The sequence below is a fragment of the Aythya fuligula genome, chromosome 9, assembly GCF_009819795.1.
Source record: "Aythya fuligula isolate bAytFul2 chromosome 9, bAytFul2.pri, whole genome shotgun sequence".
In the NCBI taxonomy this organism is placed as follows: domain Eukaryota; kingdom Metazoa; phylum Chordata; class Aves; order Anseriformes; family Anatidae; genus Aythya; species Aythya fuligula.
The window spans coordinates 9,091,963-9,107,246 of NC_045567.1; the positions used below are offsets into that span (position 1 = coordinate 9,091,963).

The 15,284-nt window shown below is 42.9% G+C and overlaps 1 protein-coding gene across 1 annotated transcript in view; it reads left to right on the forward strand.

Annotated features, from left to right (window-relative positions):
- Positions 1–14,968, forward strand: part of HS6ST1 (heparan sulfate 6-O-sulfotransferase 1) — a 182,605-nt gene extending 167,637 nt beyond the window's left edge. The window contains exon 2 of the mRNA XM_032193119.1: positions 8,728–14,968. Coding sequence (XP_032049010.1) covers positions 8,728–9,436 — 709 coding nt within the window. The 3' untranslated portion in view covers positions 9,437–14,968. The remainder of the gene's footprint in view (positions 1–8,727) is intronic.
- Positions 14,969–15,284: the final 316 nt, after the last annotated feature.

Sequence of the window (15,284 nt, forward strand, 5' to 3'; positions counted from 1 at the left end):
GAAAGCGCTTGTTTATAAGCGGTGCAAGTAACATAAGCTTTTAATGGGTCCTAGAGGAGCCGAAGGCTCCAGAGGGCTCAGGAATGCCTTCCTCTCCGCCCCCAGCTGCTCCCCTCACCGTGACCCCCATATTTTTTTTTTCAAGCCTTTGGCCAATTTTCATCACATCTGTCATTTTGAAAAATGAACTGGCAGTTCATTCCAAAGGCTCGTAACAAGTCGTGTATCTTTTTTTAGATTAACTTATTTGCAAGAGACAGTGCAACAGGGATGTCATGTGCTTACAGACCAGCTCAATTTCACTGAAAAGCAGAGACATTGTTAAAACTCATAGTCTGTGTCTATTCTGCTAATTGGATATAAAATAGTCATGAGACACCAGGGTGATAGGGCCATATTTGTTTTCTCAGTAAAAGCCTATTAGTGATAGGTATATGGCTAACAAATCCGAGCTAGGGCTGTGTGTGGAGCAGTATATTATGAATACAGTGAGTATCAAAACTGTGCAATGCTGAGATCTAAGGTAGAAGTGCATCTTCACTACATCTGTGGAGACAGTGACCCTTAAAGTGTCTGCTTCTGATGGCTTAAAAGGAATTAATATCCAACCATGCTTATCCTGATGCTGCATGTGATTCCAGACATAAAATATTCCCTTTTATTATCATGTATCTCATCAATCTGGAATAGTCTATGCCATGCCGCCACTCCCAAGGTGGGTATCAAGGCTACACGTCTCCTTCCAGCTTTCAAACAAACTGCAGTTCCACCTGTCTGCCCTTGGGGCTGACCTACAGCCTTCGTTCCTTCACTCCAGCCCTGCAGCTTTTGCCACTGTAATTCAGAAGAATATATATGTAAAAGGAATATGTACCTATTCCAACTATTTTCTTTGCACTTTTAACCTTTCTTTGGAGGTCAGCTTTGCACAGAGATGTTTCATATGAAGCAGTTACTATGCTGCAGCTACTGCATGCTCAGAGGCACGTGCAGACACCCAACGTTTTTATTCCTATCAGATTCCAAAATAAAGGCTGGATCACTGCAGGGTGTCCAGGTCCAGCACACGGCTCCTGCATACTTGGCAGTCTCTGGAGCTGGAGGAGGTAGCCCAGCTTTCCTTGGTATTGTTTCTGCCAGTTTCTCCCCATCACCATGCTGAGGAAGGCCCTGGTGATCTTGTTGGGATCGATCTGGCGGTTTTGAAGCTGTGACTCAGCCTGTGCCTGTCTTTCAAAGACCAAAAGGAGAGCGTGTTTCAAGTTGTTCTGATTGAGGGATGGTTATTCTTCTGTAAAATACTTGAGCCGCTGCTTGTTCTTTTGTCTCCTTCACTGTCAGCTTCTGTTATCTTTTCTACCGTGTTTGCGAGAAAGATGTGTTGTGTCCTATACACAGAGGTACACACACACACGAGCTTCACACTCCCTGGCTGGCACTGCAGCGTGACCTTTCACTGCATGATGAAAGGCTGTGTCAGCTAGGATTGTAAAGCATTCAAAGTCCTCCACATTTTATGAAGAAAACAGGAAAAAAAAAAAGGTGGGGCTTTTCATGTGTGCCTACTCACAGTTAAATTATCTTTTTAACCCAGTGTTAAATACTACTGGTATTTTAAGTGTGCATATAATGGGTATAATGTGTTTTAATTCCTGCTAAATGGTAGAAGTGTGTAATAGATTCTGTCTCTACAGCCATTTAAATCAGAAAGACCAGTCCTGAGTAATATCAGGTTCATTTGCATTCTATAATGTGGTAGAGATCTACTTGAAATCTCAGCCAGTCTTGTAGCCGCTGGAGTTAGAGCTGACCACGTATTTCCATTTTTCCCCCGTTTTTCCCCTGGAGGTGTCAGCATGCTGTGGCCTGTGGCTGTGAACAGGATCGGCAGCAGGCGAGGCTGCCCTGCCCACGGCGCGTGAAGGCCGCCAGCAGCAGAGGGGCGCTTTGTGCAGGCTGCTGGTGGTCCAGCCAGGCCTCGGCTACACGGGCCCAAAGCTCCCAGCAGGCGCTGTGAAGCCAGGCAGCTCTGCCGGGGCTGCCTCAGGCTCCAGAATCTGCCTCAAAACACCTGTACTGGGGACGGAGGAGTAGATGTTCTCATTAAGTTGCATTTAAACCAGCCTGGGAGAAAGGCCCTTCTTACTCCCCTGTGTCCTTAACAGGGCTGGGGGTGCAGCTCAGTTACTATCAGCTTCTCAGAGCTGGTGTGACCTGTTAGATGCAGCTCAGCATATACCTAAGGCTAGGAGAAGCACTCGAGTAGTTTCTGGAGCATCCTCACGCAGAATGGCACTCATATAACTCTGAAGAGGTGTAGCCTTCCCACAGCTCTGCTTCCTTCACAAGAAGAGGTAGCCGGGTTGAAACAGACCCCATTTTACCTGCTGAAACTCACTCCTTTGCGTATAGAAACCCTTGTGTGGATTGCATCCAGCTGAGGGAGTCTGTGAGAGTTCATTTTTCAGGCTGGAAGAAAAGCACGCAGGTTCATCTGGAGCATGAGGGTATTCTCCTCTCCTCTGGCTCCTGAAGCAGTCTCAGGGTTGCTGCTGGCCACCAGGTCGCAGTGAGCCGGCAGCAGCATGGCCTGGGCATTGCTGGGCCTGGAGCTGGCCCACGGTGAAATCAGACCCTCGAGGAGTCCCTGGGTGCAGGGCTTGGTTGTTGTCTTTCAAAACATGTTAGCTTTTAGTACAGCTGCGTCCCAAGAGCGGAGACCATCAGGCAAAACAAACACAACCAGGCAAAACAAACCCAGTTACCAAAGCAAGCGTTGACTTGCTGTATAGACATTCCCCTCGTTTACTGGAAAAGAGAAACGTTTAAGTATGTGTTTACATAGTCTGTGTGCTGGAGGATTGGCTTTGCTATTAAGTTTCTTGGCTTTTGCTGTTTTGTGTGGCAACCTTTAGTTAAACATGGGGAACAGAAGAGACTTGTTTATTTGTTTCTTCATTTGTTTTAGGTAGTCCTTCGTTTTCTATGACTTTAAAGGGCTGAAGAGTTTATTGTATATGAAACGCAGGAAGAGTCTTAAATGAACACCAGATGAGAGGAAATAGACTGAGGAAAATGAGGGCTATTTGCTACCAAAGGAAGTAATCATTGTACATATATTAAATTCCTATCTCGAACTGAGAGTGTGTTTTGTTATGCCAGAAATTTGACTGTAGAATAAAAATGGAAGTATGTGGAGCCTTTCCAAGTTGGGCTTTAACAGCGGTAAGTGGAGACCTGGGGCGCTGGTAGGAAGCAGGCACTGGGCAGCTTTTGCTGAGTGGGGTGCTTCAGCGCTCCTCAGCGCCGCGGTCCCACACCACAGGAAGGCCACCTTGCGGCTCCGTTCAAAAGGGTAAGGCAGATTTCCGTGCATCTGTTACCTTTAGGAAGCATTTAGCATGACTTTATAATTCAAATTTAAATTTCTTGTATTCCATCTGCCACACTCTCCGCTCACCCATTGGTTGAGGTGCCTGAATCACCGTAACTCACTACTTACCTGTAAGTTCTGGTTGAAACTGCTCCTTTAGGAGGCAATGTCCATTTTCAGGGATATAGCAGTTAACTAATAACCCCCTTAAGGTAAGAGTTTAAGTGATCTCAGGATGGGAGCTGACTACCCTGCTCCTTCCCTCACATGTCGCTGCAGAGGCAGGTAGGCGCACCTCCTTGTGTTTTTGGAGGGAGGGAGGCAGACGTTGTTCTGGTGATTGTGCACAGAGAGAGCTGAGATGGGCTGGAGAAGGACCCACACAAATGATTTGAGAAGTGCATAATACATGGGCTTGGCTTACAAAGATGCCTTAAATCAGCCACAAATTTGACCTTACTACTTTTTCTAAATAAAACGGAATGTTCTTCAGTCCTGCGAGCTGGCAGGCACCCTGTTCAGTTCACTTAATTCAGCAAGGACAGAGAAAGATATTTTTTTCCTGTATTTTTTTTTTTAGCAGTGGAAAAATTGTAGCCTGAGGGCATGGTGCTTTGACAGATTGGGGTTGTATGGTTGAAGCTGACCTATGCAGCTCCTTTCCACTTCCCCCCGCCAACAGGGAGGATGAAGCATGGATGATTGGAAGTGGCTATCATTATTTTGCTCTTTATCTGATGGAAGACTACCACAGTACTCAGGAAGGCCTTGTTATTGATTTTGTTTTTCCTTTGAGGGACACTTGAAAGCTCAGTGAAGAACCTTTAGAAATAAAAAATAAGATTTTTTGGCTGTGTGGGAGGGAAGCATTTAATCACAGCAAAGAACAGGGGATTGCACAGTCAAATAAGCGATTCTTGGCAGATCTCAGAGCCCAGTACTGGGAAGGAAGAAGGGTGTATTACAAAGTATAAGAAAAAGTAGATGAGCTGAAGAAAGACAGTAGTATCTACTGAGAATCTATTGCTTTATCAGAATTGTGTTGACTGGTTATTAGCAAAAGAGGAGTGTTGGTTTTGGTTGGTTTTGTTTTGTTTTTACAGGAAGGAGGGCTTCATTTCCCCCTCATTAGCTGAGGAAGCTGCTGACAGGAATTAGGGCAGAATATAGGGGCTTCAGCCACTCCCTCATCTCTGCATGGTATTTTTAACACAGGTGTGCTCAGTGACTGCATTTGCAACATGGCCCTGCAAAACACTGTGCTGGCAAACTGAGGCTGCTTTGTGCTGCGATGTGAGAAGGGAATGAGAGGTCCAGGGTGGGAAATCTGTAGGACAGCACTGCCCTGATGCCTGTGTCATGAAAATAGCCTTCAGTTAACTATTGTCATCTGACCTCAATCCGTGCTGGAGCAGGGGGCTTTGCATAATCATTGAAGGCGATCGTTCCTGCTCCAAAAGATGCTATGTTTCAAATTGGCAAAATAGACAAAGAAAACATTATCAGCCCCTGACACATGGGAAATGGAGGCACAGTGAAAGAGAGTTGTCAGGGGCATACAGAGTAACTTTGACAGAAGGGATCCTTAAACTCAAGTTCACTGAATTCGTTTGTGTACTACAACTGCAAGGTTGCTTGTCCTCTGCAATACTGCATTGTTTTCTCCCTGAAACTTCAGTTCTAAGACAGGCTTGCTTACCAAAAACATGATTACATTTTGCTCTGTTTAATAAATATTTTAGTGATTCTTTCTTCAGACAAAGCTGTGCAGCTTGCATACACATCAGAGTTGCAATTCTGAAGTTGCAAATGGCCTCAAGAAGCTTCAGGTGGATTTTCTCAGTGGGACCCCTAGGAAGGATAATGCAAGGAAAAGCAGAGATGTGACTTTAGCTTCTGCTTTTCCTTGTTCTTCTGGGGTTCACAACCCCATGGATATGTAGAAGAGGAGCCCACAAGAGTAGTGATGCTGTTCTGTCCAGCTTCTCACAGGGAGAAAAAGAAAGAAAATATCTTACTCACTAGAATGTCCATTTTCCTTCTCAAACTTGTTAACTCCAGGAAGGCCCGTGAGAGTTGGCATTGCATGACCAAACTGGGGTTGATTTTTTTTTTTTATGAGGCAGTATTGAGTGGAACCATCTGGACTAGGAGAAGACCATGCTTCTGAAATAAGTCTTCAGGAATACTCAAGTTAAGTAGCTGTCTGGGGCACCATGCTGAAAGGAGGGGCATTCACAGCTCCATGTAGTTTATGGGTTTATTTTATCTCTGATGACAAAAGAGAACTTACTAGTCATGTGGTTCCTCATAAATATCAAACCACTGCTGACAAGCGGCACTGCCTGTGTTCTCAACCATGCTGGCGCTAAGTTCTCCTGACTTTCTGGCTCACAATGTTAATAATGATGCTGCTAATGGATGCACTCTAGAGAGATATATAACTTTTCTCTTGCATTTCCCAAGTTACAGTTCGAGAATGGAAACCTAAGTATCTTAAGGATTTTCTTGGATGAATATTGCCGTGGTCATTCGCCTAATATTCTAGTGGCTTATCTCTCTGGTTCCTGAGGCTCCAGTCTTCCTAAAGATGTGCTGTTGCTTCCCGGAGAGCTGAGTGAACCTTTGCCTCCGAAACCAATGCCCTTCTAGAAAGCTGAATGCAGCTGTAGGAGCACAACTTTCTGTATGTCAGTGGTGCAGCTCAACTTAGGCAGTTTAAACTATTATTTTGCACTGTGGTCTCTGTTTTGTTATTTTTTTCTAAATACTTTTATTTTATACCCTTTTGGGATGACTTCCCAAAGTACCTCAATATGCCCGGTTGTGCTGCATATATTCCAGATACATCTTCTTTCTGTATTAGAAGGCCAGCTTCCATCTTCAAGCACTTTTCTATGTGACAGGTCTGGGAAAGAGCTGTGTTTTCTGTGTTTTCTGTTCACTAAATTGAATATTGGAGAGTGTTCACTCATGGGAAAATATTTACCAGTGCATCACCTCAACAGTAGCTTTTATAGTGTAGGTTTGAAGAAAGAAATACTGGCTTCTTCACCTTTTTACAGTTCATGTTGAAGTTGTCCCTCTTTCAATGGATCCTAAAAGTTCTGTATGATGTTTGTTAATCTGATTTACTAACAGACTCTTAAAGGGGGTCAACAAAATGCAGAAACTAAAACTTTTTTTCCTCTATCCATACCTCTATAGACGGCACGCTTGAAGAGGAATCAGTTCCTCCTGTGCCTTTGGATGTGTCACAAATGAGTTCCTGATCTTAGGTGAAACTTGTAGTTGCTTGTGTAAGCAGCATAATAAAAATTGGCTTAGACCTGCTTCAGGAAAAAATGCAACCTTTGGATTACATTGGTGTAAATAAAAAGTCCAGTGCAGTTCACAAGTCAAAAAAATGCTGGTAGTGTTTAGCATCAATGTCTGTCACTCGAACATCTGGCATTCATCATTGCTTCCCTTTTCCTTCCACTGTCATATTTTATTCCCATCTGTTAGAGGTTTCTTAGCACTCTCTATATAATTCATAGCTGCATCTCAGTCTGGGTAGTTGAACCCTTACAGGCTGCAGTGTAAATGCAGGAAAACGAGATAAATTTAAGGGAAGTGTTTCTGTTATGCACTCTGCTCCCCTTCTTTCTCCCCTCTCCCTGTAGCCAGACAGTGTACTAGACAGTATTACTAGACAGTGTGATACCCCTGCTATGAAGAGAGACGGAAAACTTTCCAAAAATAGCAAATGTTTTTAGCAGTCCTAGTTATGAAGGCAGAAAAGAGGAGAGAAGCTGGAGCCTGTGTTGACACCCATCACCATTGTTGAAAAGACCAAAACATCCTGCTTTGGAACAAATCTTCAGTAAATCAATAATAACTTGGGAAAGCAAGCATTCCTTAAAATCAGACTTCCCGGGCAATGTCATTGATGTATTTTCTTTAAATCAAATTATTCTTTTTGCAGTAATTTAGGTTACTTCTGGGAAGAAAAATATTGAAGGTGTTAGGAAAACGTGGGTGCATTAATATTAGCCAGAGCAGCCATTTGTTAATTTTTAAAATTAAATAAAAAAAAAAAGTTAAAAATTAAATAAATTTCCTAACTGCACAGTTAGAAAACTGTGCAGTATTCTCATAATAGCCATCACACTCAGTTCTCTCAAGCATTTCTGGCAGGGCAGAGAGCCATATCAGCATTCCAAAGATGCATTTCTGATGGGGAAATAATTCTGCTGCTACCCCCTATATAAAGTATTTCCAGTAGCCTATAGATGCGTGTGTTACCCTGCCAAAGCGTGATGCTCTTGTCTGTGCAGTGTCACACAGCCCCATGCACTGGGAGCACATGTGGATTTAATTCCTTGCCAACTTCAGCAACTAGAGAAGGTATTTCCTTGTTCTAGAAACACTTGGAGACATGATGGTCCCAAGACATTTAAGGAAAAAAATATATATCCCATTTCCCTCTGTCTGGAGAGGGCCGTTGCAAACTGCCATCATTATCAATCCCATAACTTTATCCAGGCTCAATGTGAGCCAAAGCTAGGTGGTCTCCTTGTAGGCAGCAGCTGTCATGTTTTCAGTTCAAGGGACTGCTCGGATCATTGTGGGTTTCATTACCAGTTTTCCTCTTGACTGTCTTGTATTAAAAGTCACATGTATCAAAAGCTTCTCTTAAATTTGAATGGATAACACCATATCTGAAACAATAAACTGTTTCTACTGTTTCTGTTTCTGGGTGTCATCTCACACCTTCTATTTCTACAAAGCATATTGCATTCCTGATTTATCTTTATTTTTCACTTATGTTCCTGTGGTGTTGTCCTGCTACTAAGTGCAGACTCCCAGATTTCAGCCTGGCAGCCAGATCAGTCAAGCAGTAGGTGTCCTGGTCAGCAGCTACATGAAGCGAAAATGATAGCCCAGCTCATAAACAGAGCAGTTATGGGCATGTCCTGCAGAGCAGGTCTTGGTTCAGTCAGAGAGTATGTGCTAGTGTGAAAGGCCAGGAAGTTTCTAAAGTTGCAGCTGCTCTCTGAAGTTGGTATATGAGTTGAATCCTGCTGATTTGTTCTGACTTTGCAATCCGTTGCTAGAAAGGAATGCACTGGAGAAAGAGATACTGATTGGCAAGACTAAACGGTGGGCAATGAAGATGAGAAACATCGATCTAATGTTGCACACAGTACTTAGTAAGAGATTGCAAGAAGAAAATAGTCCAGGAGCACAGTGGAATGGGTGCTCTGATGTTGATTTACTCTTCTTTTTTATGTTTACTCTGGATCTCATTTTTTCAAGCGTCTTTCTAGTTGCTAGCAGAGCATTAATTTTATTTTCTCTTCTTCTTGTAGAAAATTTTACTACATCACACTGCTGAGAGACCCTGTATCTCGTTACCTCAGCGAATGGCGTCATGTCCAACGAGGAGCTACTTGGAAGACCTCCTTGCACATGTGTGATGGCAGGACGCCAACTCCTGAAGAGCTGCCGTCATGCTATGAAGGCACAGACTGGTCAGGCTGCACACTGCAGGAGTTCATGGATTGCCCGTATAATTTGGCCAACAACCGCCAGGTGAGGATGTTGGCTGACTTGAGCTTAGTGGGCTGCTACAACATGTCTTTCATCCCAGAGAACAAGCGAGCACAGATCCTGCTGGACAGCGCAAAAAAGAACCTCAAAGACATGGCCTTCTTTGGCCTGACAGAGTTCCAGAGAAAGACTCAGTACCTGTTTGAGAGAACTTTTAATCTGAAATTCATCCGGCCCTTTATGCAGTACAACAGCACCAGGGCAGGAGGGGTGGAGGTGGATAATGACACCATCCGGAGGATTGAGGAGCTCAATGACCTGGACATGCAGCTCTATGACTATGCAAAGGACCTCTTCCAGCAGCGCTACCAGTACAAACGGCAGCTAGAGAGGATGGAGCAGAGGATAAAGAATCGGGAAGAGAGGCTTCTTCACCGGTCCAATGAAGCACTTCCCAAGGAAGAGACCGAGGAGCAAGGACGCTTGCCCACTGAGGACTACATGAGCCATATTATAGAAAAGTGGTAGCCTAGGCAGACTTTTATATTAATGATACTCTAGGGTTTCCATATAAAAGATCATGGAAGTAAAATTTCAAAACAACAGAAAAATATTTTATTTAAAAGCAAGTCTGTAAAACAGAAGATAGATTGCTTCCTTAAACATAGGGTCTTTTTACTGTTTCTTACAAGACCAGTGAGATTCTTAAAAAAATAAATAAATACATAAAAATAAAAAAACAGTCAACATTATAATACAGAGGTGAAAAATGCACAAATGCGGTTACCCACTCTTAAGGCCAAATACAAAAGAATGTTTCTTATCCTCACAATTCAAACACAAATGTCAGATGTAGGATTTTTTAAATCTGTTTGTCTCCTGAGCCGTAATGATATAAAGATACATCATTAAAAAACGAGGAAATTGCGGTGTTATTTTGTGGATGTTTTTGGAGGTGGGATGGGAATTGCATTATTTGTAAGTAAATGATAACAGTGACTAAATTGAGGATGTGTCAGGCTATGATCTAAGCACAAGGGCAGTCGCTAATTTTCATCTGGCAGCCACTGCCAGAAAGTAGAGCACCATAAGAATAAAAGAAGAAAAATATCAGAGGATAAGAAACATTAAATCAAATTGACTGTGGCCTAGGATACGGACTTAGCACAGTGGTTTTGATACATTGCACTGGTATCACATATTCATACGCAACTTCATAAAAATAATAGGGAGTTCTTGCACAGAGCTCCCAGATTTGTTTCACAGACAGGTCCCAAAACAATTTCAAAGCCAACCAAATTCCACATAGGCTCCAACATGCAGCCCCATGCCATCATGTCACCCTACACAACTGCCACTCATGCCTTCATCAGTATAATGTGCTAACAACAAATGAAAACCTTATCCTGCATACTGAGAAAGGGAGAACAAGTGAAATAGCAATACTGCCTCGTAAGTCTGCAGGACAAGTCTCCAGGACGGTCTTCAGGAAGACCCTGCAAATAATCAGTCATTAATGGCAACATGATGAGGGGGTGATTTTGTTTTGTTCATTGCTATGTGAAATGCTGAACTGCAACAAGCATGCAGACGTACCCATACCTGTACTATTAAGTTATTTTTTACTTGGTTGTGTCAAGAGATAATGGCCATAAGCGTGCTTTCAGTGAAGTCACTAGAACTGATTTAAGTGGGAATAGGATGGGGCTCTCTTCCAGAGCTGTAAAAATTTCTGACTACGGGTCTGAATTAATTATGAGACAGTGCACATTGTCTTTTGGCAGAGTGCCTGCTCTGCAGCTCTTGCTTTAAACGAACAAGCTGTGTTCAAAAAACTGGAAACAGGAATCATGGATAATGTTTTTTTAGTCTCAGACCACTTTCAAAGCAGAGCTCTTTCTCTTTTAATGCTGTTTTTTAGGGACCCATGTAAGTTTAATCCTCCAGTATGGTGACAGTCTAACCAAGTTCTGCTTACTGACTTTTGAGTCAAAGAGCAACAATGACTTCTCTAATTCCTCTTCCCACTCACCAAATTAAAGTATGGCTTATTTTCTTGCTGTTGCAAGCATTTCTTTGTTTGGCTGGAAGCATGGAAATGAAGCAGTTTTTGCCTGCTTCATGTCTCACCCCGTTATTACTCAGCCTGTTAGTCCTGAACCAGCTATTGTCTAGGGTAAAATATGAATCAAATGGAATATGATTTGATTTTCAAAGGCCATGGTAACTGCGGGTCAATTATGGCACTGAAATCACAGAAGGAGAGGCAGAGAGATGATACATTCGGCTTTAGTGTGTCATTTTTTGGCATCTCTCTAAAAATCACGCAATCACACAAATCCACTGCAGTGCTGCTTGTTCTGTATTTTAATTCTTCTGCCTCTGTACCCTGCTTCCAACAGTTTCAAATTCACACTGAGGTTTGCAAAGGAGGTAGCCACCTTAAGCACAGGAGCTGCCTTGTTTCTTCTGTGTACACCCCGAGGTATACACCTTCCTTCTGGAGATGTTCTTCTCCAGAAGAGTGAAGCTGACTAAAAACTTAAGAACAGAAGTTGCAAACAGCACATTGGGTTCAAATAATCCTGTTACATACTTGATCCACAGTCCAATGAAGTTGAAGAATCCTGCTGATTTCAGATGAATGTTGGTCAGGTCTGCATCCTGGTGCTGCAAAGTGCTCAAGCACACGGTCATCTGTAAGCACAGTGAGATGTTGTTACTCGTGCATTCGCCTGTTACCAATGTTTGCTGGTGGTTATCACTGTCTTTAAGGTTTTATTACAAAATGGCCCCTGCTTCCAGAGATGCATATGCTTGGCCATAAGCATTTGTTCCTAGCTGAGTTGTGGGAAGCAATATGAAGCAATTTTCAGTTGTTGGCTTGGGGGCAGAAGGTATTACAAATCCATTTGCTCATCTCTGACTTCCAAGACTGGGAGGAGCTATGTTTGGTAGTTCCCAGCACTTTTATGTATTGCTGTAACTAAAGAAAACGTTTATATTTTAAAAATGCAATTTTACAGGCTGTTTACCCACAAAACCAATACGCTAGATATAAAAAGCAACTGTTTCATATGCACAGTTTCCAGCTTTACCCGAAGGCTTTTCACTGTGCTCTCTGTGTCACAGCTCCATCGTGCACAAATAGTTACTGCAGCTAAGCCATGCTCACAGTGCCCGTCGGTGCGGCTCCAGAAGAGGGCACGCTGTGGACACTCGGGCAGTACAGCACATGCCAGTACTGACTTTGAGAACCATTCTGTATTGAAGGCCAAATTCTGCTCTCATCTACCAAAGGGTGCTAGTAAATGGGACTGTGTATGATCAGGACCAGTATCATAATTGGGCCCATTTTACCTGAGTTGTTTCTGTGTTATGGGCTCTGAGCAACCAGCTGGATTTTAATGGATCTGTCTGCAGGGTTCTCTAAATCAGAGGCAGCCTCTGACCCTAGAAGTGTGTCAGTCGAAGACCTTGTTCTGTTTTCTTTGTAATATATTACAGTAACAAGCAAAAGAAATGAAACTGCAAAGTCTTGTTAACAGTTTCACTTCAACCCACAAAAGGAGGTCTGACCTCAGCTTAGCACTGAGGCAGGAATTTGTAAATTCAAATCCTGTTCCTGGCCAATATCTCAGTTTCTCCATCTGTACATTGGGAAAGCAAATGGCCTCTCTGTAAAGAGGTACTCCAAAGTATGAGAAGTATAGGACACTTTGAAACAAATTTTAACTATGAATATCAGAAATGAAGACAATGACCCAAAAGCCATCCCACACCCTTACTGCTGTACTGGTCTGTTTAAGGCTGTATGCCACACTTTGATTTATTTTCAGTTCTGTCTGCAAGAGCATAGGTTGCAGGGCATACCTGGCATGATTTTCTTCCTCTAGTGGGTTTAAGGGAACTTTTTTAACATAATGTGAATGTAGTTCTTTTGGTTTTTTTGTTTGTCTGTTTGTTTTTGTGATTTTTATGTACTACAGTTTAAAGTGGTACAATTTATTTTTTGTTTAGGACAGATTATTTGATGCTACAACAACATGCAAATTGTATGTGTAGTTTTAAAATGAACAGAGAACAATGGCTTTAAGGCACTCTGGCAGAAGTAGTGGCCAGACAGTACATCCTTCTTCAATATGTGCCCCTTTTTCCCAAAATGTTTTTTCCTGTGACTTCCAGAAACACCAACACCTTCTTCCCTACATAAGGTGTTTCTCCATGGGGCCAGTCAATGCATCATGATCCAGGTCAGGAGAGGCAATTGATGGGTATAGTGAAGGCAGGTGCAAGGTTGTGACCGGTCTCTCACTGGAGCTTGAATCATAAAATCATTAAGGTTGGAAAAGACCTCCAAGATCATCTCACCCAACCACAAATGGTTCCTCCTGAATTCAGATTTTACACGGTCCTGGGACACTCGGATGCATGTCTATCCCCACAGTGCTTCTGTTGTGTTCCAGGGACACCCCATGAAGAACCTTTAGAAGAGCTGGGACTGTGTGAGGGATTTCTAAGGGGTTACAGAACCAGCAGTACTAGTGTGAGTGAGCATTTTGGATAAGCAGTTACCTGGTACCAGGCCAAAGATGATAGCTCTTAGCCTCTGCTGCCTTCTGCTGTGCAGAGCCATGCACATCTGCAACAGAGGGTGATGCCATGAGTGGGGATTTGCCAGCAGACTCCCTTCCTGCTTCAGGAAGGTGGAAAGGACAACATATGCTGCAGTGCTAAGAAGGAAGAGGTCTTTTTTGCTTTTAGACACCTAAACAATGAACTTGACTGCTTGGTAAGGTGTTGTTGCAGAAGAAAGCATTTTATTGCTCGTTTGTCTCATTCCAGCTAGTTGTGCTGAAGGAGTTTTCCTCCTACTCAAAAGTTTCCCAGTCAGATGTCACCTTGTACCCTTCCCAGGTCACAAATACGGGACAGACTGTAAGGCTGTAGACCCAGGCTGTCACTGGGTTCAAAGTCATTGGGGAAAAAAAAAAAATTCTCAGCAAAGGATCTGTGTGAATTTCTGGCTTGTTTGAGTTTCACCCTTTGTGCCCAGCATTTTGGAGTAAATGGAGAGCATTTGAAGTTGATGTTTTTGCACCCAATAGTCCTGTACTTGCCTACAAAACAGGGGTGGAAATGGAAGCAGCAGAAGGAAGATCCCAGCAAGCTTTTTCTTCCATTGTTGTCCAGTAGGAGCAGAAAGAGCAGTGAGCGTATGAGCGAGGCAGAAGGACCACCTCGGTGGCAGTGTGAACGCACATCAGTTAGGAAGTGGATGTGTCACTGAGCTCATCAAACCACTTCACAGAGACCACTGAACAACTACAGGAAGTAATGACAGACTGTAAAAGAACAGGGCCTGACGTAGATATGTATCCTGGGGCTGGAAGCTTCTCTAGCTTCTCATTCATGTTTTGAGGTACTCAGACCCCTCCTATCCCACAAAATTTTCTGAATTATTACAAAACTGGGTAGCGCTACAGCAATTGGCAACATAGAGTATACTAAATGTTGTATTTCCAAGGCTATAGCTTGGAATGCAACTCAATGTATTTGCTGGATTTGAATCACAGGGCTGATGTGTCACCTTTTTGTTCTTGTTTTTGCTTTTATATCAGCTCATATTTCAGTGGCAGAAGTGACTGTAGGATTCAGTGCCTGATCAGCAATAGAGCCAGGCTGTTAAAGCACAGGTCATTTAGCAGCAGTCCCAGGTAAACCAGCAGGCAGGCAGTGGAGCTTGTGTCTGCGCACACAGTCTGAGCTATCTGTGGCTGTTTGTTTTGTCCCATCTACAGTTCTTGCCAAGATTAATGCAGTCCTGATAAGCACGTGGATATTAAAGCCTGTATTGTCCCAGCTGCAGGTGATGGTATTCTTTGTAATTTTTCATGCAAGCTGAAAAAAGCCACATGATTTGCAAATTAGTCTGTTTCATCCCTCAAAGCCCCACAGTTCCCCCTCCCTGTTTTTCCCCAGTTGTCTATTCTGCAGACTGTATTGAGAGAGTTGTACAATAATGAATAATTTTATATTCAAATGATTTACTGAGCATGATTTGTTTTGTACATATTGGAATATGATGTAACTTATTTTTATTGCCCCTTTCCATCTTTTTTTTTTTTTTTTCCATAAGGAAAAGACAAAAATCCCCACTGTCTCTCAACGTGAAGTTTCTCTGTGTTTGTTTGTAGTCTGCGAGGCAAACATGCAACAGCCGTAGGATTTTTCACCAGTCCCTCCTGCTGATTTTATTTTTCATTCTCATGTTTTTGTCTAAAGCTTTTATATTGTCTCTTCTTTCCTCTGTGCTGTACAATCTGCACAAGAAAGGGAAAGGGCAATGTAGGCAGAACTTTCTTTTCTTCCTTCC